The sequence below is a fragment of the Cebus imitator genome, unplaced genomic scaffold (assembly GCF_001604975.1).
Source record: "Cebus imitator isolate Cc_AM_T3 unplaced genomic scaffold, Cebus_imitator-1.0 Scaffold33, whole genome shotgun sequence".
In the NCBI taxonomy this organism is placed as follows: Eukaryota; Metazoa; Chordata; class Mammalia; order Primates; family Cebidae; genus Cebus; species Cebus imitator.
This window is the reverse complement of record NW_016107348.1, coordinates 1081796-1107868: the sequence shown is the minus strand read 5'-3', so window position 1 is coordinate 1107868 and position 26073 is coordinate 1081796. Positions and strand designations below refer to the sequence as shown.

Sequence of the window (26073 nt, the reverse complement as noted above, 5' to 3'; positions counted from 1 at the left end):
CTGGTATACAATGTGCTATTCACAATGCCTGGTCCAAAGTAGCCTATCAATAAATATTTATAGAATGAACTAATATGGATGGATGGATGCTTGTCAACTGCTACAGATCCCTAAAATCTGGGCTGAAATCACTACTTTTACAACTCTCATCATCGACGCTATCTTCATCTGAATTGTCAACATTTTGTTAAAGTAACTCCTGGTATTACAGCACAGCTAGGTGTTCTACACCTACACCAGAGCTAGGTGTTCTAGCTTGGTAGATATACATGAGGACTACGAATACTAAGATCTGAAAGCTCTACATATAGAAGTGCTGTCCATTTATTAAATCTATGATCAAATAAAATCCAATAGACTTTTTATATGAACTGCTATGCATTATATATTTTTCTCTCATATACTATAATTTGAAAAGTGAAATACAGAATTTTCTTTTGTCTTTGTTTAAGCCATTAAGTAGAATACTGGAAGAGACGGATCGTATGGCATTTCTCTAGAGGTCTCTTTTCTGACTGACATAGCTATTAAGGAACATTTTCCACCAAAACTATTCATTCTAATAGTACTTTACCTCCAATAGTTACTTCCGTGACACCTCATTACTTGACATATAGGATGAAATCCAAACTCAACAGTTTGATTTCTAAGGTCCTGAATATAATCTTTATTTTTAAATTTCGTTTCCACTACCTTCCAGCCTGAACTCCTCATTATGGTCTTTGTAACTTAATCACTTTTCCTACTCGAACCATTGTACAAGTTACAATCCCTATTCCATCTCTGTATTATGTACCTGTTTAAAGTTTTATTTTCTCCACATCTATCAACAGGCCTATTTTCTGTGTGGAAGACAATACAATGGTAAAGGCACAGAACTGAAAATTAGAGCTAGATTAAAATCCTAGTTTAGTCATTTATGAGCTGTGTATCCCTGCATAAATCATTAGTCTCACTGAAACTCAGTTTCCTTATCTGTAAAACAGGGATAATAATACCCATACCTTGTTGTGAGGATTAAATGAAAAATATGTGTAATTAGCTGAGCTCCTGGTATATAAACAGGCATGTGAATATCTGATGATTAAATTAATAATGGTAGGAGGAGTATGTATTTGTTATTACACAACAAGGACCAATGGGTGGAGATTAAAAGAACAGAAATTTTGACTAAATACAACAAAGAGCTCTTCTTATACTTAGAGCACTTTGAGTCCAACGAGGAAACCAATTAGCTTGAAAGTTTGAAATTTCCTATTACTGGAAGTGTTCATGTAGAAGTTGAATGACCTTCTCTGGTGATGACATGAGAAGGAATTCTTGTAATGAGTAGGAGATTCAGTCTGATTCTACAATGAATGTCATGTTCTAGGAATGCCGGGCTGGCAGAATGTATGTAATAGGGAAGCAGCGTAAGGCAGAACATTGTACAGACTATGTAGACAGTAGAGGCAAGAGGTCATAAGGGCCCCAACTAGCTTGGAGAACATCTAAGAGAATATGCAGACGGTGGAGGTAGTAGGAATGGACAGGGACAAACAAGGAACTTTATAAAAGAATCCATGGGAACTAGTGACTGGACAGGAGAAAACAAAATAAGAAAGACATCAAAACCAAGTTCCCAGCCTGGGACAGAATTAGCAAGGCTGTTACAGCTTGGGGGAAAATCCAAGTTAAGAGCTATCATTTAGAAGCTATCCAAATAGTAGAGTTGTACTATTTAATAAGTTGTGTGGCATGAAACACCATTCTGTGAAAGAAGGGAAGGAAAGGGGAAAGGGGAAAGGAAAGGAGGAAGGAAAAGGAGAAGGAAAAGGGGAAGGGAACGTGGAAGGGAAGAGGGAAGGAGGAGGAAAGGGGAAAGGGGGAAGAGAGGGGGGAAGGGAAGCAGTAACAATTCCAAAAGCTGAAATTATTTATCTAATGGTTCTCTGCTTACAAGGGCATAGATACCAATCTTTCTTTCAAAGGCCTAATCTTTCTTATTTAGAAGAAAAGTTTTAATACTTTATTTTAATATTTATTTATTTTTTAGAGGTAGGGGTCTTGCTACATTACCCAGGCTGCAGTACAGTTGCTATTCACAAGTGCAATCATGGTGCACTACAGCCTCAAACTCCTGGCTTCAAGCAATTCTCCTCCCTCAGCCTCCTAAGTGGCTGGCGACTAAAGGAACACACCATTGTGTGTAGCCTTAATATTTATTTTAATATTTAAATTTAAAATTTAATGTTTTAAGCAAGAATGTCCTGAGATACCCTCAGATTTTTTTTAAGAGGATAAAATGTGGTACCACACTAATAATGAGGAAACCTAATCCATTACTTTATTAACAACATTAAAAACATTTTAGGCATCACACACACATTAGCCTTGACATTAAACCCCTTTCTTCTATGTCTAACCTCTAACTGCTTGATCAGACTGGCTTCTTGGGCTTTCAGTCTTTCCTTTTGCCTTTTTTTCTGTTCCTTCTTCAGCTGGTTCACAACTGATTTTCTTTTCCGCAACTCATCCTTCAGAGCTCTGATCCTACCTTCAATGTCACTCTGGTCAGAAGTAGTTTCTGAAAGAGATACAAAATATTTTATTTATAATTTTGACTTAGGCATAAAGTTAACTTAATAACTACTAATAAAAAGCTATAATGTAATTTTCCATTTAAATAAAGCCAATCCAATGATTAAAATGATAAAATATGAACTTCTGAAAAAAATTTATTATAAAATACATCCCTGCTTTTCTATAATCTCCCACATACTATTTTTGGCTTGATTCCTCCTATTTTTTTTTTTACTTTCTAATTGTACTACTTGAAATTATAAATAAATCTGCAGATATGCTGTCTTGGCAAGACATGCAGCTGGAAGTTAAGAAATGTTTAGACTGATGAAATGTGGATATACTGCAAGAAATTACTTCTGGTAACAAGATAATCATATTTAACTGTCTTTTCCCTTAGTTGTTAATACATAATTTAATAGTTTTTAAGTCATATTAAAATCAAACTAGAGTTATACCACAACAAATTGCTCGTGATTCATTAGCTGATGGTTTAATACCACATTAAAGAGAAAGAAATTATAAAATAAAAACTCTGCTATAATCTTTGTCTGAAAGCTCTCAAAATATTTAAAATAACTGAAATTAAGCTAGTTAAATCTTTTCTCTCCAACAGTTCACATACACAAGACGTCTACTCATAGCAACATCATGAAAAAGATATTTCACTACAATGTGTCACACATATGCTATGAAAACAAATAGGTAGCAAAGATACTGCTTATTTCATTATACATGGAAATTACATGGTATAGAAATTACTGTTCCTCACAGCTCCCTCAACCACACAATGGTGTCATTGTCATACACTAATGTTGAGTGAGACATTTAATAATCTTACAAAAGAAATAATATCATACACAAATCTTAAGACTCAGATTTAACATTACATCATAAGCCAGGATTTTATCAGTTATTTCAAGTTAAATTTATTAAAAGCTAGTTAAGGAAGTTATTTAAATGCAAAAAGATTATTGTCTTTTTAATAGTGTGGTATATGTATCTGAATAAGGAATAATAAAATCTGAATTCCTGTCACTTCTATGACACTGAGTTAAGGCATACTAGGAAAGTTAGGCTTGTTTTATATTAGCAGGGGCATCATACTGAGCCCTAAGCATAGGCAGAGCTCAATATTTATGTGCTTCCAAAATTACTATTTTGATAAGATTTTGTAGATCACTACATTCTCACAGGCTTAGTTTCAATTCTGCCCCTATGCTAGCAATGATTTTCTACTAAAAATATCTTTACCATCTATGGTTGATGATTTAATAGAAACTGATGAAAAACCTGGAGTTTTTAGATAAAAGGCCTTGGAAAATGTTTATGTTTTTAAGTACTAAAGGAACCAAATGTGGGCCTGGTGCACTGGCTCACGCCAGTGCTTTGGGAGGCCGAGGTTGGCAGACTGCTTGAGGTCAGCAGTTTGAGACCACCCTGGGCAGCATGGCGAAACCCCATCTCTACAAAAAAAAAAAAAAATTAGCCGCATGGGCAGCATGCACCTGTAGTCCTGGCTACTTAGAAGGCTGAGGTGGGAGAATCATTTAAGCCCAGGAGGCGGAGGCTGCAGTGAGCTGAGAACATGCCGCTGCATTCTAGCTTGGGCGACAGGGCTAGAAGCTGTCTCAAAACAAAATAACTTGTTAGAATATCCTGATTTTTAAAAATTAGTTTCTGATTATTTGACACACACTGATTATATTAGCTTGGTTGATAAACTCTCCATCACTTATTTAAAAGCATTATAACTCCACTACATTAATATCTACCACTTCCACAAATACTGAATATAAATGATGTCATCTTGAATAGGTAGTGAATCTGTAGTTTAGAAATCTCAGACCTACTTTTCTAAAACTATTCATTCTTACTTAAATAAGCTCCACCAATAAAACAGTATCTTACAAATGTTATCATTAATCCTTGGTGCATAACTCAAGCAAGGATGGTTGAAACATTATTCCACTGCTAACAAATGAAAAAGATAATCTAGTATTGGCAAAGAAACTTGAAGAAAGTCACCAGTAAGTAACAGATCCAGGATAAGAACCCATGTTTCCAAGTATTCAAGTTTATGTCTACTGACATTTTATTCTTCTGGAAGTAATTTTTTACCAACGTACACAAAAGCAAATTTACAAAAACATTAATAACTTTCCACAGAGAAATATGAGACATTCTTCAACTGTTCTGACTCAAAGTGATTCTATTCCTAAGAATCTATTCCATAGTTAAATACACAAAACGAGCTTTCATCATATATATGATAAACACACATATAAATGATATGTGATATCACACACAGGCATAGAGTTATGTACCGCATATGACAGTTTAGTCAATGACAGACTACACAGCAGACTACATATATATGATAGTGGTCCCAAGATTATAATATTATATTTTTACTACACCTTTTCTATGTTTAGATATACAAATACTTAAATTGCCTACAGTCATCAGTGTAGTAATACTGTACAGGTATTACAGCCTAGGAACAAGAGGCTATACCATATGGCCTGAGAGTACAGTAAGGATCCACAATCTAGGTGTGTCATTCTATGAAGTTCACACACTGATGAAATTGCTTAATGACACATTTCTCAGAGCATAGCCTGGATATTGAGTGATATACGACTGCATATATACATCTGCATAAATATTTACATAAAGATGTTTATTATGTCATTATTTGCAATTGTGAAATATTTGAGAAAATCTACATGGCCATCACTAAGGAAATAGTTCAATAAATTACGGCACATCTACTCTTTGAAATACTATATAGTTAACTCAAAGGAGAGCTATAAATATGGGTGTGGAAATATTCCAGGATTTACTATCGTCTGACACATGGAAAACACAAGTGTATAGCACAGGATCAATGACAAAAACAAACAAACAAAAAACCAAAAAAACATTTTTCATGTTTTCTTTACTAAATACTTACTCTCAAAACTAAAACTGAGTTCAAAAAGCAATACACTAGGAAGGGTGCAGTGGCTCACACCTGTAATCCCAGCACTTTGGGAGGCCGAGATGGGTAGACCACCTGAGGACCTGAGGTCAGAAGTTTGAGACCAGCCTGGCCAACATAGTGAAACCCCGTCTCTACTTAAAAAAAAAAAAAATTCAAAAATTAGCTAGGTGTGGTGGTGGGCACCTGTAATTCCAGCTTCTCGGGAGGCTGAGGCAGAAGAATCGCTTGACCCTGGGAGGTGGAGGTTGCAGTGAGCCAAGATTGCACCACTACACTCCAGCCTCAGTAACAGAGTCAGACTCTGTTTCAGAGGAAAAAAAAAAAAAAAAAAATGCAAGACACTGAATATGTTTAACTCAATATATTCAATATGGCAATACTCATAAATATGATATTAATCCTCCTCACAATCTTACATAAACCCACCATTGACTGTCTACATATGCTTCTTAAGGTCCACAAATTCCTTGAAGCCTTTTAGAGCAGAGGCTGTTCAAATACAACACAAATACAAACTCCTCAGGATTAGTCTTACCTGACTGTGTCATAGATAATGACTCATCTGACCAACTGTAACAGTGCTGATGGGACTTGATAGGCAGGTGACATTGTCCTCCAGTCCTATGACTTCCTTTGCTAGACTCCTGCTTTGACATAGATGTACAGCTTTTGGGAAGTGACTGTTAAAACAGAAAACCAAATGAGAACTATTTGGTGATGTAATTATAAAATTCTATTTAAAATTTGAGATACTAGCCATTTAAAGGTAATATTTACAAAGAATTTAAAATAACTGTTGGACATAAGTGAAAAAAAGTTTACACATTATTCAACCTGGGAAAGCTCATTTTTTTTAAATGGTTACAAATTATAGAAGAGATAAGACCTCAATTTTTTTGAAGAAAAATTATAAGAGCATGCTTTTAACAAGGTTTACAATAAATTAGAAGTGATTATCATGTCAGTGATATTTACTCCCACATTCTTTTAATTTAAAAAATACAAAGTATGTACTACTTTTATGGAAAGGAGAGGGGGAGAGAGGAAGGGAAGAAGAAAATAGAGCATAAGAAGTTTGCCCACAAGAGAACAAAAGAAAATTTCTACAGTGACATCAGGTGGAAGTGAGATGCCTGATTTGATTCCTAGCTACTATCACTTCCTATCCCTGTGACTTTGGGTAAGTTTCCTCGCTTGGGGATTAGAACAGCAGCTACTTTATAGGATTCTTGCCAGGATTAAATGAGATAATCCATGTAAGGCACTTGGTAAACACTTGGTAAGTAAACACTCAATAAGTGTTAGCTTTTGTTATAAAAACCACTTTAGGACATAATAGTTTAGACTTCTGTGTTATATTTTCTTGTGAAAAAAGCTCTAATTTTTAATAGTCAATCAGTTCTTGGCTATTCTGAGCCTCATCAATAATGATGCTAGGTAGAATCTAATCAATTTATAAGAACTAATAAACTTGTAAGATTGTTTAAATGCAGTTTGGTTGTAAATACCTAGACGGTAGAAATTTACAGAATAACAGATAATGCTACAAGTAAATTATCTATACAAGCCTAATATTATCATGTAATAAATAAGAAACCACTAACATAATTATTAAAAATCTTTAATAACCTAAAAATGCTGATTTCAAGTATGTGCACAAGGACACCGGAATATTTTTTAACATAATATTAAATAGGATCTTCATTGAATAAAAAATGTTTTTCTTCTACATCTTCTAGGTGCTGTAACACATATGAATCTAACTGACTTTTCAACAGGGGAAATGAAATTAATTCTTTCCATCCACAATAAAAATAGAAGACTCTAACAAAGGATATTCCATTCTGAATTTGGGTAGATTTAAAATAAAAAAAACATAAAGAGGCTTCAACAATGTCTGTGTATACTTTAGTATATCACAGTATACTAAATATTTAATACTGTTTTGCTAATTTTTTGCTATATTTAACAAAAACAGTTAAGTTTCTATCTTGAGTTTTTACCAGCTAGTTTTTTTCTATAAAGTACATAGTTAAGGACAATGTAGAAAATCTTCTTAGCCTAATAATAGCCATTATTTTAATTTAAAATCAATAACTATTTCAGACCTGCCTTTAAGAGATTAAACCACTATTTTTATTCTATGAGTTATACAGAAGTTATTAACTGAGTTACAGTAAAGGTACTCTTGTATTTTAAGATCTTACTGGTTTTGTTATGTGAAAAAACAAATTTCAGAAAGAAACTGTGTTGTTCCTATAAATTGTTTTTCATACTTTGAAAGTTCCTATTCCCTCAATATTAACAGACTTGATAGCATACGATTTTATAACCTCCATTAATGCCAGAAGTAAATGAAAAGCTTTATTTCTATTCAAATGTTATATCCTGTATGTTACAAGTATGGTGATACAGTAGTTAATACTGTCATTAATAGCAATAATATAACTGTTAGTAATATAACTTTCAGGCAGTTTTTTCCTAGAGAATCTTTAAGATATAAATATACATTAACTTACATGTTTACTAGGAGAGGTAGAAGATTCTAGTTCCTGTGAACAAACCATTTCTTCAGTTAGTATACTGCGATCTGGACTCCCTGGTTGCTCCTGTCCTATAGACTCAGACGGTACGTATTCAACAGCAGGGCTGCCTAATTCTTCTGGAATGGAGCTTTCACTGTTTAGATGAGAGTACAGAGGTACTGGAGATTCCTCTTCACTTGCTATTTCTATCAAGAGAGGGAGAAAACAAGAAAAAAATATACAATCTTGGTCAATGGGAAAATTACACTAATAAACATTGTTTTTAGCATATTATTGCTCATTGCATTTATTTATTATTGTTATTATTACTTTTTGAAACGGAGTTTCACTCTTGTTGCCCAGGCTGGAGTGCAATGACGCCATCTTGTTTCACTGCAAACTCTGCCTCCCAGGTTCAAGCAGTTCTCCTGCCTCAGCCTCCTAAATAGCTGAGATTACAGGTGTGTGCTACCACGTCCAGCTAATTTTGTATTTTCAGTAGAGAAGGTGGTCCCACCATGTTAGTCAAGCTGGTATCGAACTCCTGACCTCAAGTGATCCACCTGCCTTGGCCTCCCAAAGTGCTGGGATTACAGGCATGATGAGCGACCGTGCCTGGCCTACTCACTGCATTTAGATAGAATTTCCTTATCATCATCACTTAACATTTACTATAAAGTCTGTTTAGTCTAATTAAGAATTTCGGCTGATGCCAACTGAGAGAAGATATCTACCGCCCATAATCAGCAATGATAGTAACTTACAATTTAAGTGTTTGCAGGGTGCAGAGCAGTTTCAACTCATATCCATTCCTTTAGGAGTAGAAATTGGTCCAACTACTTTTTGTATTTTTTTTTGAGATGGGGGTCTTATTCTGTCATCCACGGTGGAAAGCAGTGGTGTGACTAGGGCTCGCCATAGCCTTGATCTTCCCAAGCTCAGGTGATTCTCCCACTTGTTTTTCCAATTTTAGTAAAGATGAGGTTTTACCATTTTGCCTGGGCTGGTATCAAACTCCTGGACTCAAGTGATTTGCCCATCTTGGCCTCCCAAAGTGCTAGGATTACAGATGTGAGCCACCGCGCTGGCCTGGTCCAACTACTTTGGTATTACTTGGAAAGGATGAAAACACATATTCTAGCAATTCCAATCCTAGGTATACATTCTAGATAAATCTTACCTATATGCAGCAGGAGACAAGTACATGTTCATTGGCAGGATTGTTGTAGCAGTCAATAATTGGAAAAAACACAAAAGTCTACTGATAGCAAAATAAATTGTGGTATATTTATACAATGAAATGGTGCACAGCACTAAAAAGGAATGAACTAGACTACATGCACTGATGGAGATGAAGATACTATGAATTTTATTTAGCACTCTCAAAATTTATAGCACTGTCTTGCTTTGGGAATTTCCTGTCTATTGTGGCTTCTGCTCTTTCTAAGAAAACAGAATGATGTTTGACACTAAACAAAATTTTGGCACACATTCTTGCATAATCTTACAAATGTACATGGCTTGCTTTCTTTGCCTCCACAGCTAACATGCCTCAAAAGGAGGTTATAATATCAAGCTTTGAGTATGTACTGGAAATGTTTAATGTACTCAAATTTTAAAATGTCACTTAAATATTTTGTCTGTAATTATCTCCTTCTAGACCTGAAATCTGTAAGTTTTTTTAACATAAGAAATACCTATGCCCCCAAATAATGTTTTACTTCAAAAAATAAGAGTGATATGACATTCCAAAGCATTTAATCCAAAATTTAAGAGGTATATTTTTACTGTGTATGTGTGGCATAATAGAAATGGTTGAATGAATGAATGAAAAAATTCTAAAAATCATCAGGGATATTTAATCTATGAAAGACAGAATGTGGGCCAGCCAGGCATGGTGGCACACGCTTGTAATCCCAGCACCTTGGGAAGCCGAGGTGGGCATAAGGTTAGGACGTTGCGACCAGCCTGACCAACATGGTGAAACCCCTTCTTTACTGAAATTACAAAAATAAAAATTAGTTGGGTGTGGTGGAACGTGCCTGTAATCCCAGCTACTCGAGAGGGTGAGGCAGGAGAATCGCTTGAACCCCAGAGGCAGAGGTTACAGTGAGCCAAGATCATGCCACTGCACTTCAGTGTGGGCAACGGAGGGCTCTGTCTCCCCACCGTCAAAAAAAAAAAAAAAAAAAAGAAAAGAAAAAAGAATGTGGGCCAAGTGCAGTGGCTCACACCTGTAATCCTAGCACTTTAGGAGGCAGAGGCAGTTGATCACCTGAGCTCAGGAAATCATGACTAGCCTGGGTAACATGGAGAGACCCTGTCTCTACTTTAAAAAAAAAAAAAAAAAATTAGCCGGCTATGGTTGTGCATGCCTATAGTCCCACCTACTCAGGAGGCTGAGGCACAGGAACTTGAGCCCACGAGGTAGAGGTTGCAGTGAGCTGAGATCATGCCACTGCACTCTAGCCTGGGCAACAGAGCAAGAATCTGTTTCAAAACAAAACACAACAAAACAAAAAAAAAGGAACTTTGAAAAGGGTTTAGAAAATGTTTTAATTTTCAGGTAGTAGAGAATAGAACCCTTATATTTCTGCTTTATAGCCCTCAATAGAGATACTTTATTTTATAATTATAAGTCACCTCATCAAAAGAGAAACTCAAATATAAAAACTATAAAGAAAAAAAATGAAAGTCACCTTTACTACGACCTCCTGAGAGATAACCACCGAGGATTCTCTCATCTGTCTCTTTGGAAGACTTCATTTTTTCCTTTTCCCACATTTCAAAAATTGTAATAGTTTTTTTTTTAAACTTCAAATATTAGAGAAGGATGTAAAGTGACTACTTCACACGCCATCCTCAACCACTTTCGCTTACCTGATTGCCATATCTCAAAGGTAAACCAGTGGTGGGTAAGTTTGGTTGGCAGACGTGTGTCTTTCAAGATCTTTTCCTATACTCCCTGACTTCTTAAAAATTAACTTTGAAAAATTATGGCAAAATACACATAAAATTTACCATCTTAACCAAATGTACAGTTCAGTGACATTAAGTACATTCACACTGTTGTGCAACCATCACCACTATCCATCTCCAGAACTTTTTCTTCCAAAACTGAAACTCTGTACCCATTAAACAAATTCCCATCCTCCCTCACCCTAGCCCCTGACAATCACCAATCTATTTTCTGTCTCTATGAATCTGACTACTCTAGGTACCTCATGTAAGAATCATACTGTATTTGTTCTTTTGAAACTGGTTTATTTTACTAAGCATAAAGTCTTCAAGTTTCATAAACAAATGCAGTATGTGTCAGAATTTCCTTCTTTTTTATGGCCAAATAATATTCCATTGTACATATTTCCCACATTTTGCTTATCCATCTGTTGATGCATACTTGGATGGCTTTTACCCTTTGGCTACTGTGAATAATGCTGTTACAACCATGCATGTACAAATATATCTTTGAGATCTTGCTTTCGATTCTTTTGGATATATATCCAGAAGTGGAACTACTGAATCACATGTTAATTCTATTTTTAACTTTTTTTGAGGAACTGACACACTGTTTCATAGAAGCTGCAACCATTTTACATTTCCAACAGGAGTGCACAAAGGTTCCAATTTCTCCACATCCTCACCAACATTTTTTATCTTCCATTTTTTGATAACAGATATTTTAATTGCTGTGAGGTGGTGCCTCATTGCATCTCTGATTTTTGAAGTCAGAGTTAAATGTCAATAAAAATCTGGCAAAATTTGGACATTTGTAAAGAAATATAAACAGTATCAGCCAATCTTCAGCTTTCTTTTGAAATATATTCCATATAGTGTGACATAAAACAAAATGGAAAAACATCAAAACTTTGTAAAATATATAATCTGCACGCACTGTCCAGTACAGTAGCCATCAGCTACATGTGGCTACTTGAATATCAATTAAATTTAAAATTTCAGTTCCTTAGTTGTACTGCCAAATTTAAAGTGCTTAATAATCACACATAGCTAGTGGCTCCAAAATCTAAAAAAATCTGAAATCTGAAACACTTCTGGTCCCAAGCATTCCAGATAAGGGATATCCAACCTTTAACTCTTTGTGGTTTTCATGCCCTGATTACTAAAGAAGTTGAGCATCTTTTCATAAACCCTTGACCACGCTTAGTGACCATTTGGAGTTCCTCATTTTAAGTGCCTGCTCTTCTAATTTTTATGTGGTTTTCATTTTATTATTGATTCACAGGAGTTATTTATATATTCTTGATACTGTACCTTTTTCAGTCATGTGAGTAGTAAAATCTTATTTTGTATTTTTTACTTTATGACAAAAAACAGAAATTCTTAATTTACTGAAGTCAAATTTATCAATTTTGTACTTTATAGTTTTTGCTTTGTATAACATGTTAAATCCTTATTTCCCCCGATGTCATAAATACATTCTCTTATATTCTAAAAGTTTCATAGTTTTAATTTTCTCACTTAACTGTTTATTTCCTTCTTGGAACAGATCTTTTATATTGTCAGGTAGGAATCCAACTTCATTTTTGCCTCCCACAAACAGGAGAGTCAGCTTCCATAGATGCACAGATCGGGTTATCTGTTTCACAGTCTATTTGTCTCTTTCTGTGCAAATGTATTATTTTAATCACTACACCTTAGAAGTCTTCATACACAGTAAAGTAAGTTTTCTGCATTTTGTGGTTCTTATTTAGTAGTGTTGTTGCTTTTTAGTCCTTTGTTCTTTCGTATAATTTTTTTTTTTGAGATGGAGTTTCATTCTTGTCACGCAGGCTGGAGTACAGTGACATGATCTCGGCTCACTGCAACCTCCGCCTCCTGAGTTCAAGCGATTCTCCTGCCTTAGCTTCTCAAGTAGCTGGGATTACAGGCATGTGCCACCACATCTGGCTAACTTTTGTATTTTTAGTATATATAGGGTTTCACCATGTTGGCCAGGCTAGTCTGCAACTCCTGACCTCAGGTGATCCACCTGCCTTGGCTTCCCCAAGTGCTGGGATTACCAGTGTGAGCCACCGTGCCTGGCCTCATATAAATTTTTTAATGAGCTTGTCAAAGCTTTCCTACAAAGAAATCTTGCTGGATTTCTCACGTAAATAGTCTTGAATCTATAGACTAACTTAAGGAGAGTTAGTACCTTATGACAGTGAATCTGTGAATATGGAATAATGTTCTATTTATTTTGTCTTTTTTTTTTTTTTTGAGACAGAGTTTNACTTCAAAAGGTGGTGTGGGGAGTAAGTGAACTCTTAAGAACCCTCCGAACACAGAAACGCCATGTAAGTATTTAATAGCCATCATTTTTTTTTTTCTTTTTTTTTGAGACGGAGTTTCACTCTTGTTACCCAGGCTGGAGTGCAATGGCACGATCTCGGCTCACCGCAACCTCCGCCTCCTAGGTTCAGGCAATTCTCCTGCCTCATACTTTTTGAGACAGGGTCTTGCTTTGTCACCTAGGCTAGAGTGCAGTGGCATAAACAAGGCTCACTGCAGCCTTGACCTCCCAGGCACAAGCAATCCTCCCTGCCTCTGTCCCCTAAGTAGCTGGGACTACAGGCATGTGCCACCATGCCTGGCTAATTTTTTGTAGAGACAGTGTCTGGTCATGTTGCCCAGGCTTGTTGTGAACGCTTGAGCTCAAGAGATCTGCCTGCCTCGGCCTCCCAAAGTGTTGGGATTATAGGCGTGAGCCACTGGACCCAGGTTATTTCGGTCTTCTTTAATGTCTCCTAATAAAATTCTAAATTTTTCCATTTAAAGATCTTGTACACTTTTTGTTAAATTTTATTCCTACGTACTTCATTTTTTTGGTTTCTATTATATTTTATTTCTATTTGTTTCTTTTTTAAAAATTAGATTTTTCTAATCAATTTTTGCTGATCTATAGACATGTAGTTGAGTTTTGTATATGAATTTTATAACCAGAAACCTTGCTAAGCTCACTTATTAATTCTAATAATAAACACGTAAATTCTGGATTATCTATGTGTATAGCTTTATTAATTGTAAATAATGAGAATTTTGCTTCTTCTCACTCTATATAGCTTTTAATACTTTTTCTAGCCTTAAATGTATATGTAGGACCTCTACACAATGCTGAATAGAGCTAAAAATAAGCATCCTTGTCTTATTTCCAAACACAAAGGAAGTTTCTATGTTTTACCATTAAGGATGGTATCTATCACAGGTTTGGTTTTTTGTTGTTGTTAATATCCTTTATTGGGTAAAGAAAGTTCCTTTCTATGGCTACTTTGATGTGAAGTTTATTTATTTTATCATAAATGCTTTTTATTTTTACTTATTTATTTATTTATTTATTTTTTTGAGACGGAGTTTCGCTCTTGTTACCCAGGCTGGAGTGCAATGGCGCGATCTCGGCTCACCGCAACCTCCGCCTCCCGGGTTCAGGCAATTCTCCTGCCCCAGCCTCCTGAGTCGCTGGGATTACAGGCACACGCCACCATGCCCAGCTAATTTTTTGTAGTTTTAGTAGAGACGGGGTTTCACCATGTTGACCAGGATGGTCTTGATCTCTTGACCTCGTGATCCACCCGCCTCGGCCTCCCACAGTGCTGGGATTACAGGCTTGAGCCACCGCGCCCGGCCTTACTTATTTATTTTTTTGAGACAGGGTCTCACTCTGTCACCCAGGAATACAGTGGTACCATCTCAGCTCACTGTAACGTCTGCCTCCTGGGCTCAAGTGATTCTCATGTCTCAGCATCCTGAGTAGCTGGGGCCACAGGCATGCACCACCATGCCCAGCTAATTTTTTGTACTTCTGGTAGAGACAGGGTTCCACCATATTGCCCAGGCTGGTCTCGAACTCCTGGATTCATGTGATCCGCCCACCTTGGCCTCCCAAACTCTTGGGATTACAGGTGATGCTTTTAATCCATTGAGGTGATCAATTTTTCTCCTTTAATCTGTTTAAGGTAATCCACCACAATATCATCTTTTTAATGTGTGTTAATCCCACTCTGTCACTAAGTATTAGGATTTGTATATATAGTTGAACTTAGTGTGCTAATATATAATTCAGGATAGGTAAGACTGGCCTTTGCTTTTCTGATACTGTCCTTTTATGGACATAATATCAAGCTTATATGCTAGCCTCATAAAATGAGTTGAGAAATGTCTATTTTTCTACTCTCTGAAAAAGTAAAGAATTATAATACTAGTTTATCCCTCCCTTTAAAGTCTTATATACTGGTAAAGGTAAAGAAGGTCAATGTAAAAAGATGCTTAGCTACTGGGGTACAATTCCTCTACTGGTGGAAGAATCAGGGGGGTTCTCTTACCTTACTGAGTAAGCTTTGGTAAGTTGTAGTTTTTAGAAGAATTTAGTCATTTCTTGTAAGTTTTCAAGTTTATATTGGAATAAAGGTGTTATAATTTTTTTATCTTTCTAGCATTTGTGGTTATATCAGCTTTCTCATCATTTGCATCACCTTAATCATTTTCATTTTAATTATAATTTTTTTTAGAGAGAGGTCTTACTCTGTCACCCAGGCTGGAGCACAGTGGGGGTGATCATAGTTCTCCATAACCTTGACCTCCTGGGCTCAAGCAAGCTTCTCTCCTCAGTAGCTAGGAATATAGGCATGCACCACCATGCCCAGCTACTTTTTAAATTTTTTGCAGAATCGGAGTCTGCTATGTCACCCAAGCTGGTCTGGAACTCCTGGTCTCAAGCGATGCTCCAGCATTGGTCTTCAGAAGTGCTGAGATTATAGGCGTGAGCCACTGAACCCAGCCTCTCATTTTTAAAAGTCATGAAATAAATCTTTCAATTATGTTAGGCTTTAGTTTTCAGTCTGAACACAGTCAGTATTTATTACCTTTCTGTTCTGTTCTCTGGTCCTCCAGTTCTTTCTTAGGAGTTTTGGGTTTTATTAATTCTTTGTCCCAAGCAGCCAAAGCTTGTTTTTCCATTTGACAGATTTCTGCTTCTTCTGCATCCAGTCGTCGCTTCCACTCTAGGAGCTCCTCAGCATGTTGTCGCCGTTGCATTAATTTTTGCTCTCGCTTTGTCAGAAACCTATGGTCATACCATGAAGAACAGTTTGAGAGAACAAACCAATAGAGATCACTTTGAGAGCTCTATCACTCACCACCTTATCAACAAGTTGTGCAAAAGTAGAACATTCACACTACTCTTCTCTCTGAAAAAAGCTTGAGATAATGGAAGATTTCATAAGTCAACTTATTCAGAAAATGGCGAAATTTATGTTTTACTCATAAAGGTTTGTAAAGTTAGCAAAGGGAAAATAGTATATTCAGAAAAAAACCTTCAGAATATCTAGACAACCATAACTGATAATGTTCACACATACATATTCATTTTTTGTAGGTTATTCTTTTCCATAACAGAAGATGTAAGGAATTTATTCTGAAGGCTCAGACTAGAAAACACACAAACCCCAAAATAACAAATACCAAAAACAACAATAAAAAACAAACCCCAAAGCCCCAAAACAAGCAAGCAAACAAAAAACATGTTCATGTCCCTTTTTCACTTTTATTTTAAATTTCTGACTGGCTTTGCTTCAGGTTTAATGAGTTTTGCTTCTTCTATTACCTAAGAAATGCAACGTCAAGTGGTAAATCTTTTTTTCATGGAGAGAAATGAACACCACAGTCCAGTGTTTAATGCATGTAAACATAACTATTTATTTACTTGAGTAAAGGAATGCATCAAACTCTGAATTTAATCTGATTTCTGAACTTAAATAGCCAATGATATCTTAGGCCTAAAGGGTTAGAATAAATTACTGAGTTAGGAAAAATTACTTAGTTTAGAGGCTACTAATAAACCATCTTCAAATGTAGATGCCACAACTAAATAAAATGTGAGCTGCTCACATTACTGGTGTTACATCTATGTGGTAGTTAACCAACAAACATGCATTCATGTATCGCACAAACACTAAAAAGCACAAGAATTGTCACTCTACTTCTTGAGCAATGATCATGAGCAATCATCAAATTAATGTGGAAACAAAAGGTAAAATTTATGGGACATTTGACAAGAGGCCTCTAGGCTATTAAAAAAAAAAGAGAGAGAAAAAGCAAATAAAACAAACAAAAAGAACAGAGCATGCTCTATCAAAGAGTGCACTGAAAAAGGTGCAAAGTTACCTGACCAACTGGTTGTAGATATACAGCTGGAATTTGGGATGAAGGTTGGGAAAACAGACACTGAGAGAGGCCCAGTGATGAGACGTAAAGACAGAGAAGAAGTAGTGAACAGGAGAGCAGTGTCTACAAAATAAGGAGGAAGATTTTAAACCAAGAGATCAAGAGGCAGAAAGAATGAGAAAGGGAAAGCATAAGAGCTGAGTGAAGAACTTTTAATCTGCTTCCTGAAGAACATTATAAGCGACTCAGTTAAGCAGGCATTACACTCTCTGTGACATTTAAAAAAGTATACTTTTATAGATCTTACCAATGATTTCTGAATAAACATGTCTTTCTTCTCAAATGCTGTTTAACCACCATCTACATTTTCAGTTAAATTTACTTATTTGTCAGTAAAGTAAGTACACTGTGGGACTAAATTAGTTTTCAATTAAGCTTTAACAGATAGTATAACAATTATGGCCATGAACCTAGTATATCAGCAACTCTACATACATACGTAATCCTGAGCAAGTGATTTTTTTAATCTGTACCTTGTCATGTATTTTAAGTATGAAGTTAAATTTAAAAAGTACTACATTTGCCTTACTTAACCTTACCATCACAATCTAGCTTGAAAATAATATAATTTAGTAAACTGATTTACACAAAAATACCCTACAACATAAAACTTACTGCTAACAGGACCTACTGGAGGCATCTTGCTTTATAACTAACAAAGGCCCACTTAATTAATAATATCGAAATACAATACCCATTCTATAAGATATCAGGGTGCATAATTAATAAAGTGAGCTAGTCCCAATAAATACTGTCAATTGAAAAAAACAAAAAAAACTGCTATGGACAGCTTACTCCTAAGGTTAAAGGTAAGAAGAACATTCCATTTTACAGTTATAAAAGCAGGAAAAAAACACCCCAAATTTTCTTCTTTTGTAACAGTAAATAGGTGTGTATAGGTGTGTGTGTGTGTGTGTGTATGTGTGTATAAAAAGTCCAGTAATAACTTTGGAAAGGTTAATCCTCTTTGACAGAGCATGCTCCTGTTCACATGCACAACAACAATAACTTGTAGATCAAGGCAACATTTTTTGCCTTGGAAGGGCAAGGAGTAATATCAGTATGTCATAGAAGTGAGAAAATCTAGGTATAAATCCAGCCATTCATTTGGATTCTTAAAATTATGTATAATCCTGCCTACATGTATTTGTAAATAGCAGACTATTTTAATGTCTGTTTCCCCACATATCACATATAACTTAGTATTTCATTTCTCCTTCACTTACACACACACACACACACACACACACAAAAACACACACATTCACATCTGGATTGCCTTGATTTTCTGCACTGAAGTTCAAGGAAAAACATTTTTGCTAAATTTAAAATTAAGACATTGCAATCTTCCTTGCCATTCTTTATGAATGTACAATAAGCTTATTTTGATGCCAATTATCAAAATATTATGCAAAACAAAGCACTTGGCAAAAGGCTCAAAAAACCTATTCACAACATTCAAATATCACCCACCCTCTTAAGTGCATAACTGCTAAATGCATGCATGACCTAGTACAAAAAGTAAAATAATATTGGAACATGTGAAATAAACTTTAAAAATGTACGATTTAAATTTTTTGTCTAGCCCAACATAGAAAACAATAATTTTCCTCTATTAAAGATTAAGCATATTCAAAAGCTCTAGTTTCAGAATGAGGAACAAAATAACTAATAGAAAGTGAAAATAAAATAGTTTAAAAACCAGTGTAATAAAAGTTTAAAATTAGAATTTCTTTCCAGAAACATGTTCCTTATTAAATATAAATACATTCTATAAAAAGTGCCCTTTAATTAAATATAAATACATTCTTATAAAAAGTGCCCTTTAAAAGTTGAATAAAGTTGAGACAAAAGAGCATTATTTCTAAATAGAATTGATCATCCTTCAAGATGCTACATAGGAAAGAAAAAAAATCGTGAATGATGGAGACATAAATGCCTACTAATATAAAATGCTTTTGATTGATGTCAAGGCATTCTTCCCCCAACAAGTCCTCTGATGGTAACAGAACACTGGACAAGAAAAAGATATACAACAGATTCAGTCTAGTATGGAAATCATTATGGCTAATTTTTTGTATTTTTAGTAGAGATGGGATTTGACCACGCTGGCCAGGCTGGTCGTCAACTCCTAACCTCAAGGTGATCCACCGCCTCAGCCTCCCAAAGTACTGGGATTACAGGCGTGAGCCATGGCACCCACCTGGCCAGCTTAATTTACCTTTTTTTTTTTTGAGACCGAGTCTTGTTCTGTCACCAGGCTAGAGTGCAGTAGCATTATCTCGGCTCACTAAAACCTCCAACTCCCTGGTTGAAGGGATTCTCCTGCCTCAGCCTCCTGAGTAGCTGGGATTACAGGCATATACCACCATGCCCAGTTAATTTTTGTATTTTTAGTAGAGCCGAGGTTTCACCATGTTGGACAGGATGGTCTCGATTTCCCATCCTCGTGATCCGCCTGTCCCGGCATTGCCGAAGTGCTAGGATTACAGGCATGAGCCATTGCCCAGGCCTTAATCCACTTTTAGTCACACTTTCACATCTGAACTTGCTCTGTACAGCTATTCAACTGCAGTAATTAGCTATCTAGCACTCTGCTAATTTCAACAAAATACTATTTAGAAGGATCAGTTTCTACTGAAGATAACTAAGTCATCGATTTAGGTTTAAAAAAAAAAATCTATAAAAAAAAAAATCTATGAGGTTGAAAGCAGAGATGCTAACTTAACTTTAACTTTAGCTAGCTGAACTCTGGAGAGGAGGATTCTAGTTTCAGCTCTACCATTCTGCTGTGTGTGTGACCTGGGGAAAGCTACATAAACTCTGTGGGCCTCAATTTCTTGATGAAAAACAAAGGGACTATGCTTGATGACTTCCCTAACAGCCCTTCTAATTTTAACATTTTATCACTCTTTCTCCATTGGAGTATTTCCACTTATTTTGTACCTCAAAAGACTGCTAGATCATGTGACTGCTAGACCATGTGACATGAGAACTTTTGTTGCCCACAGAGCTAATATAATTGTGGTCTGCATTCCAACACATTATAAAATGATTCCATACTTTGAATAAAATTATGATCTAAATTTTAAATGGAACTCCTAGGTGTAAAAATCTTTTCATTATAAAAGATACCAAAAATCAACAAAATCTTAATACCTTCACAGAAGAAAGATTTACAATTCTACATTTGTTTGGGATGTTACTGTGCTTCCATTATCATTAGTTGCTCATATACCAAGGAGTCCATGGATCCCCTGGAATTGCACGTAAAAGTGTATATATAATATAAAGCATTATTAAATTTGGTAATATGCAGTATACTGCCGAAGGTTATCAAGTTAAAATTTACATTCAATCTGTAGTAGTTCAAATTGCGCACTTAAATGGTAGTCAACAAAAATTTCTAATTTCTCCATATTTAATGGGTTTTGAGGAAGCTAGATATGCGGCAGAGGTTTCAGAGGCAAGGACAGATTCCACAAGCATCTACTTTATAACCATATTTAATTACATATACACCTCAAAGAGTAAAGTCTCACATAATGTCATTTTATATGGTCAACACTGATGTATAACTGAGCTATGTCTAAGTTGGAGAAGCTTCAAGAGTCCTTACAAAATAATTCTTAAAACTATTTTAGAAGAATGTTAGACTAACAAATTAACATTCCTGGAAAACTTCAGCCTTTCTGGTTTCAGCTAAGGAACTCATACCAACTCACCAGATTAACATTTCATCTATTTGAATAAGCCTTAGAGGTGCCAGAGAGCCACAGGATGAAATGTCAGGATATAACATTAGTTGCTTCCCCGAATTAGCAGACGTGCCTTTCTTTTAATAAAAGAAAGTGGAAAACTTTATTATGGGTACACGTGCAGATATTAATTTTTTGTGTGTGTGTGTGACAAGAGTCTAGCTCTGTCACCCTAGGTAGAGTGCAGTGGTACAATCATAGCTCACTGCAGCCTTGACCTCCTAGGCTCAAAGGATCCTCCCACCTCAGTCTCCCAAATAGCTGGGAATATAGGCACATGTTACCATGCCCAGCTAATTTTTTAATTGTTTTGTAGAGATGGTTTCTCACTATGTTGCCCAGACTGGTCTTGAACTCCTGGACTCAGGTGATACTCTTGCCTCAGCTTCTCGAAGTGCTGGGATTATAGGTGTGAGCCACCACTCCCAGCCTTGTTTTTTTTAAATAAGACAACTGTTTATATTAAAATTGTTTTATAAATAAGATCTACAGTTAATTGGCTTCTAGGTTGATCTAACAATTCTGCTAAAATGCTACTAAATGCATAAAATATTTTGTCTCAATCTAATGAAGTATATTAAAAGTGTTATTTGTTGTACTACTTTCAGTGTAACTAAGCAAGAGATATTTATAAAAATGAATTACTTTTCATCCATGCGGCTTCTCATTTTCTTCAGCTTCTGCATAATGCTGCTAGTTTCACTGCTAGAGATTGAAATGGGAGAAGGACTGCGGGTCTCCAAGTCAGTTGGACCAGGACTGGATGCCTTATTATCCTTTGTATCATCATCACTATGAGAGTCCTGCAAACAAAAAGAGGCAAAATTGTATTGGGCTTTAAGAGGACCCTGAAGCCATCATAAATACAATTCAAAATTAATACAATGTCACAATACAATATTTATAACAATAACTGAAAATAAGATATTAAAGGTTAAAATATATCATACACTTAAAAATTGTTAAACTAGTACATTTCATATTATGTATATTTTAATATCATTTATATACAGAGAGAAAAAGGGAATATCATAACATATAATAATCTTAAAAAAGAAGAAATGTAAGAAATCCAAAAAAGTTTCTGCCATCAGTAATCTATGTACATGTCCTCTCTGAGATTTTAAAGTTGAACCATCAAAAGGAATACAAAATTAAACATTGTAAATCTATAAAACATGTATGTACAGACAAAAAGAATGACTGGAAGGCATAACATTTACTCTAATCATACTAGGGCATGGCTTTTTTCCTTTGAATATTCCTTATGTGAAACAATGTTTTCAAAAATTTACAAAGTTTGTAAAGAAAACATTTGGAAAATATTAATCAATACATTATTTCTGATAAGCAAAATGTAAAAGCTTAATTGTTTAGTATAATTTCCCCACAAATAGTCATTTGTCTAACTTTTCAGGAAGATGGGTAGGGACAGTCATAACTGTTTTTATTTTGTAAAACAAAGTAGAGTCCCTGAGCTTCCCTTTCTTCTTCCTGAACAGTTCAGTCTTAAAGTCACTGGATGGGACAGAGCAAGGCAGCCATCTATAAAGAGATGGAGGGAGACAGGAGGCCAAGAGTGGGGTCTCAGGACCTGAGCAGGATGAAGACGGCATCTAACGCAGGAGGATGACCGGTAAGGAGAATCAAAGCCCAAGAAGGCCAACAAGAATGTCATATGGAAGCGACCCAACACACAAATGCAAGCCCAAACACAGTGAGGATGGCCTTACCACAGAGAATTTCCTAGCACAAGAGGCAGAGTCCAAAGAGGGTAAGGAAGAGAAGGTGTGAAGAGATGGGAACAGCCCAACTTGGGGAATCAGAACCCAGGTGGAATGAGAGGGGCATCTACTTACTGTAATGCGCAGATTAAATGGTGGTAATGTATCAATGTTAATTTGTTGGCAACTTACTCTCAGATAACTCAGGATTATAGAATTTTTTTGTACTGTTTGACATTTTTTTTCCAAAATTTAAAGGTTCTTTAAAAATCAAATCATAGCATATTAGAGATTTAAAATATTATACTGCTACTGCTATATAGTCTAGTTTTCTCACACTATAATGACTTTTTTTTTTTTTTTTTTTTGGAGACAGGGTCTTGCTTTATCACCTAGGCCGGAGTACAATGGTGTGCTCACAGCTCAATGAGCTTAATGCACCCTCGGCCTGTTATGCTGAAGCAATCCTCTACCTCAACCTTGCAAGTAGCTGGGACTATAGGCACATGCCATGATGCCCAGCTAATTTTTGTATTTTTTGTAGAGCTTTGGGTTTCGCCCTGTTGCCCAGACTGGCCTCAAACTGCTGAGCTAAAGCAATCTGCCCACTTAGGCCTCCCAAAGTGTTGGGATTACAGGCACAAATCATGGCACCCAGCCCTACACTGACATTTTATAGTACCTTAGAACAGGTCCACTGGATATGGTGGCTCACGCCTATAATCCCAACACTCTGGGAGGCTAAGACAGATGGATCACTTGAGCCCAGAAGTTGGAGACCACTGTGAGCAACATGGCAAAAACCTATCTCTACAAAAAATACAAAAAATCAGCTGGAAGTGGAGGTGCATGCCTGTAGTCCCAGCTACTCAGGAAGCTGAGGTGAGAGGATTACCTGACCCCCAGGGAGGTCGAGGCTGCCGTCAGCTATGATTGTACCACTTCATTCCAGTCCAGGTGACAGAGTGAGACCCTGTTTCAATAAAAAAAAGGAATAGGTTCAAATTTTGTCTGTGTCTGGTATCTGCTTTGAATCATGTATCATTGTATTAAAGTTGGATAGCTAAAATGAGTATTATGTAAATACTAAAACAGTCTCCCCCATTAATTCTGAAGAAAACATTTGGATTGATGAGTAATAGCAAAGCCCTCTGTTCCAATTTAGTTTGTAAGTGAAAAATACTCTAAATTAAACCAATATTATGTAAGAACCACATGCCCCTTTAAAAACTTGTATATACAATAGGAAAAAATAAAATAAAACTCTCACTATACATTAGGGCTTTGCTACGGTTTGAATGTTTGTCCCCTCTGTAACTCATGTTGAATCTTAAGTCTCATTGTAACATAAGAGAGTGGGAAATCAGACTATGGTATTTGAGAGCTTTTGGAAAGGTAATTAGAAATAGATGACATCATGAGGGTTGGACTTTAGTGACTTAATAAGAGAAGAAAGAGAGCACTGAGCTAGCACGCTTAGTCTGCTTGTCATGTGATGCCCTGCATCACCCCTTGGACTCTGTGGAGAGTCCTTACCAGCAAGAAGGTCCTCACCAGATGTGGCACCTTGACCTTGAACTTCTCACCTTCTAGAACTAGAAGAAAAAATGTTGCTCCTTTATAAATTACCCAGTCTTAGGTATTCAGTTATAGCAACAGAAAATGGACTAAGACTGGCACATCCATAGAACTTTATCTTAGTCCATTATTGTATCATACTGCTCGAATGAATATCATCTTAGAACATGAGACAGGGCTGGATATCGGCAGTCCACATAAGACAGGAAACAAATCATAACTTCATGTAATTTACCAATTTATTCTCCCCTGCAGACTTCAACTTCTCCTGTAGTTTTATGGTGGTCTGTCGGATCCTTTCAATCTCCTCCTGCTGTTTAAGAATCAGCTGTCTTTCCTTCCGAGCTGCCTTATTGGCTTCTTGAAGACGTTTTATTTCTGCCTAAGGTTTAAAGAGGTAGGAGAGGCATTATGATGGGGAGAAGACAAGGCCAAAGTAATATTTTAAAAAAATCATCACATATATTAAAAATAAACACATATAATACATACAGTATCTTATAATAGAAGTAGTAATACAGGAAAGTTTTAAAAGTAGCGAGGGAGGAAATAAATCATATACAATCCCACCATTCTAAAATAATTTAATATTATCCCTTAAATTTATTTAAATTATACTTAGATTGATAATTTCATATCCTGTTTTAAAACATAACATATATTTCACATTTTTCCATGCTACTCAATGTTTATACTTACTAGTTTAATAGTTGCTTATCAAGTAATCTAATTAATGTAACTATTATTCTACTGCTAAACTTTTAGGGCCCTATAATTTTTTACTATCCCAAAGAATGCTTTAATGCCCATAGCTGTTTCATACCATGGACTAGTTCTTTAGGAGAGATTTCTATAAGTAAAATAACCAAGTCAAAGACAGTAAATCATTTTATGGTTCTTAAAAACAGTTGTTTAAATTGCTTTAAAAAAAAACCTGCTTTTGCCTACAGTACTACCAAAACATTAAAGCTACATTGCACCAATCTCTCTCCAGACAGATTATTACGTTTTCAGTTGCTATGTGGGCAGAAGATAATATACTTCAATGCTAATAACTGTCAAAATTTAACAGAGAATCCTTTTTTAAAAATAAATTTATTTAAATCTGTTTTCTGGGCATGGTAGCTCACACCTGTAATCCCAGCATTTTGGGAGGCCAAAGCAGGCAGCTCACTGGAGACCAGGAGTTCAAGACTAGCCTGGGCAACATGGTGAAACCCCACCTCTACAAAGGACTCAAAAATTAGCCAGGCGTGGTAGTGCTCACCTGTGGTCCCAGCTGCTTGGGAGGCTGAGGTGGGAGGGTCAACCTCAGCCCAGAGGTCAAGGTTGCAGTGAGCGGAAATCATGCTATTGCACTCCAGCCCGGGCAATAGAGTGAGACCCTGTCTCAATCAATCAATCAATCTATCTATCTACTTATCTATCAATCAATTTTTTTTGTCAATAAAGCATAATAAAGACATAAAATTTGTTAGTTGTAATTATTTTAATCATTGAGAGTTTTTGAAACTACCTTAAAATGCAAGAAAGTGCTTAAAAAACACCTACATTTCCAAAACACCAAGTTAACAATTGTTAATATTCAGTTACATATTCTCCTAGTCTTTAATCCTGTAAAGAAATAAAATATTACAGATAAAACTAGTCTGCAATCTTGTGCCCAGCCCCTCAGAGGTAACAACTATCATGGGTTTGGTATCTATCCTTCCAGTACATTC

The 26073-nt window shown here is 35.9% G+C and overlaps 1 protein-coding gene across 1 annotated transcript in view; it reads right to left on the bottom strand.

Annotated features, from left to right (window-relative positions):
• Positions 1 to 26073, bottom strand: part of CEP350 (centrosomal protein 350) — a 151046-nt gene that overhangs the window by 26180 nt on the left and 98793 nt on the right. The window contains exons 25-30 of the mRNA XM_037737047.1: positions 24588 to 24734; positions 21696 to 21853; positions 15933 to 16132; positions 8068 to 8279; positions 6084 to 6228; positions 2406 to 2566 (exon numbers count right to left, since the gene is read on the bottom strand). Coding sequence (XP_037592975.1) covers positions 2406 to 2566; positions 6084 to 6228; positions 8068 to 8279; positions 15933 to 16132; positions 21696 to 21853; positions 24588 to 24734 — 1023 coding nt within the window. The remainder of the gene's footprint in view (positions 1 to 2405; positions 2567 to 6083; positions 6229 to 8067; positions 8280 to 15932; positions 16133 to 21695; positions 21854 to 24587; positions 24735 to 26073) is intronic.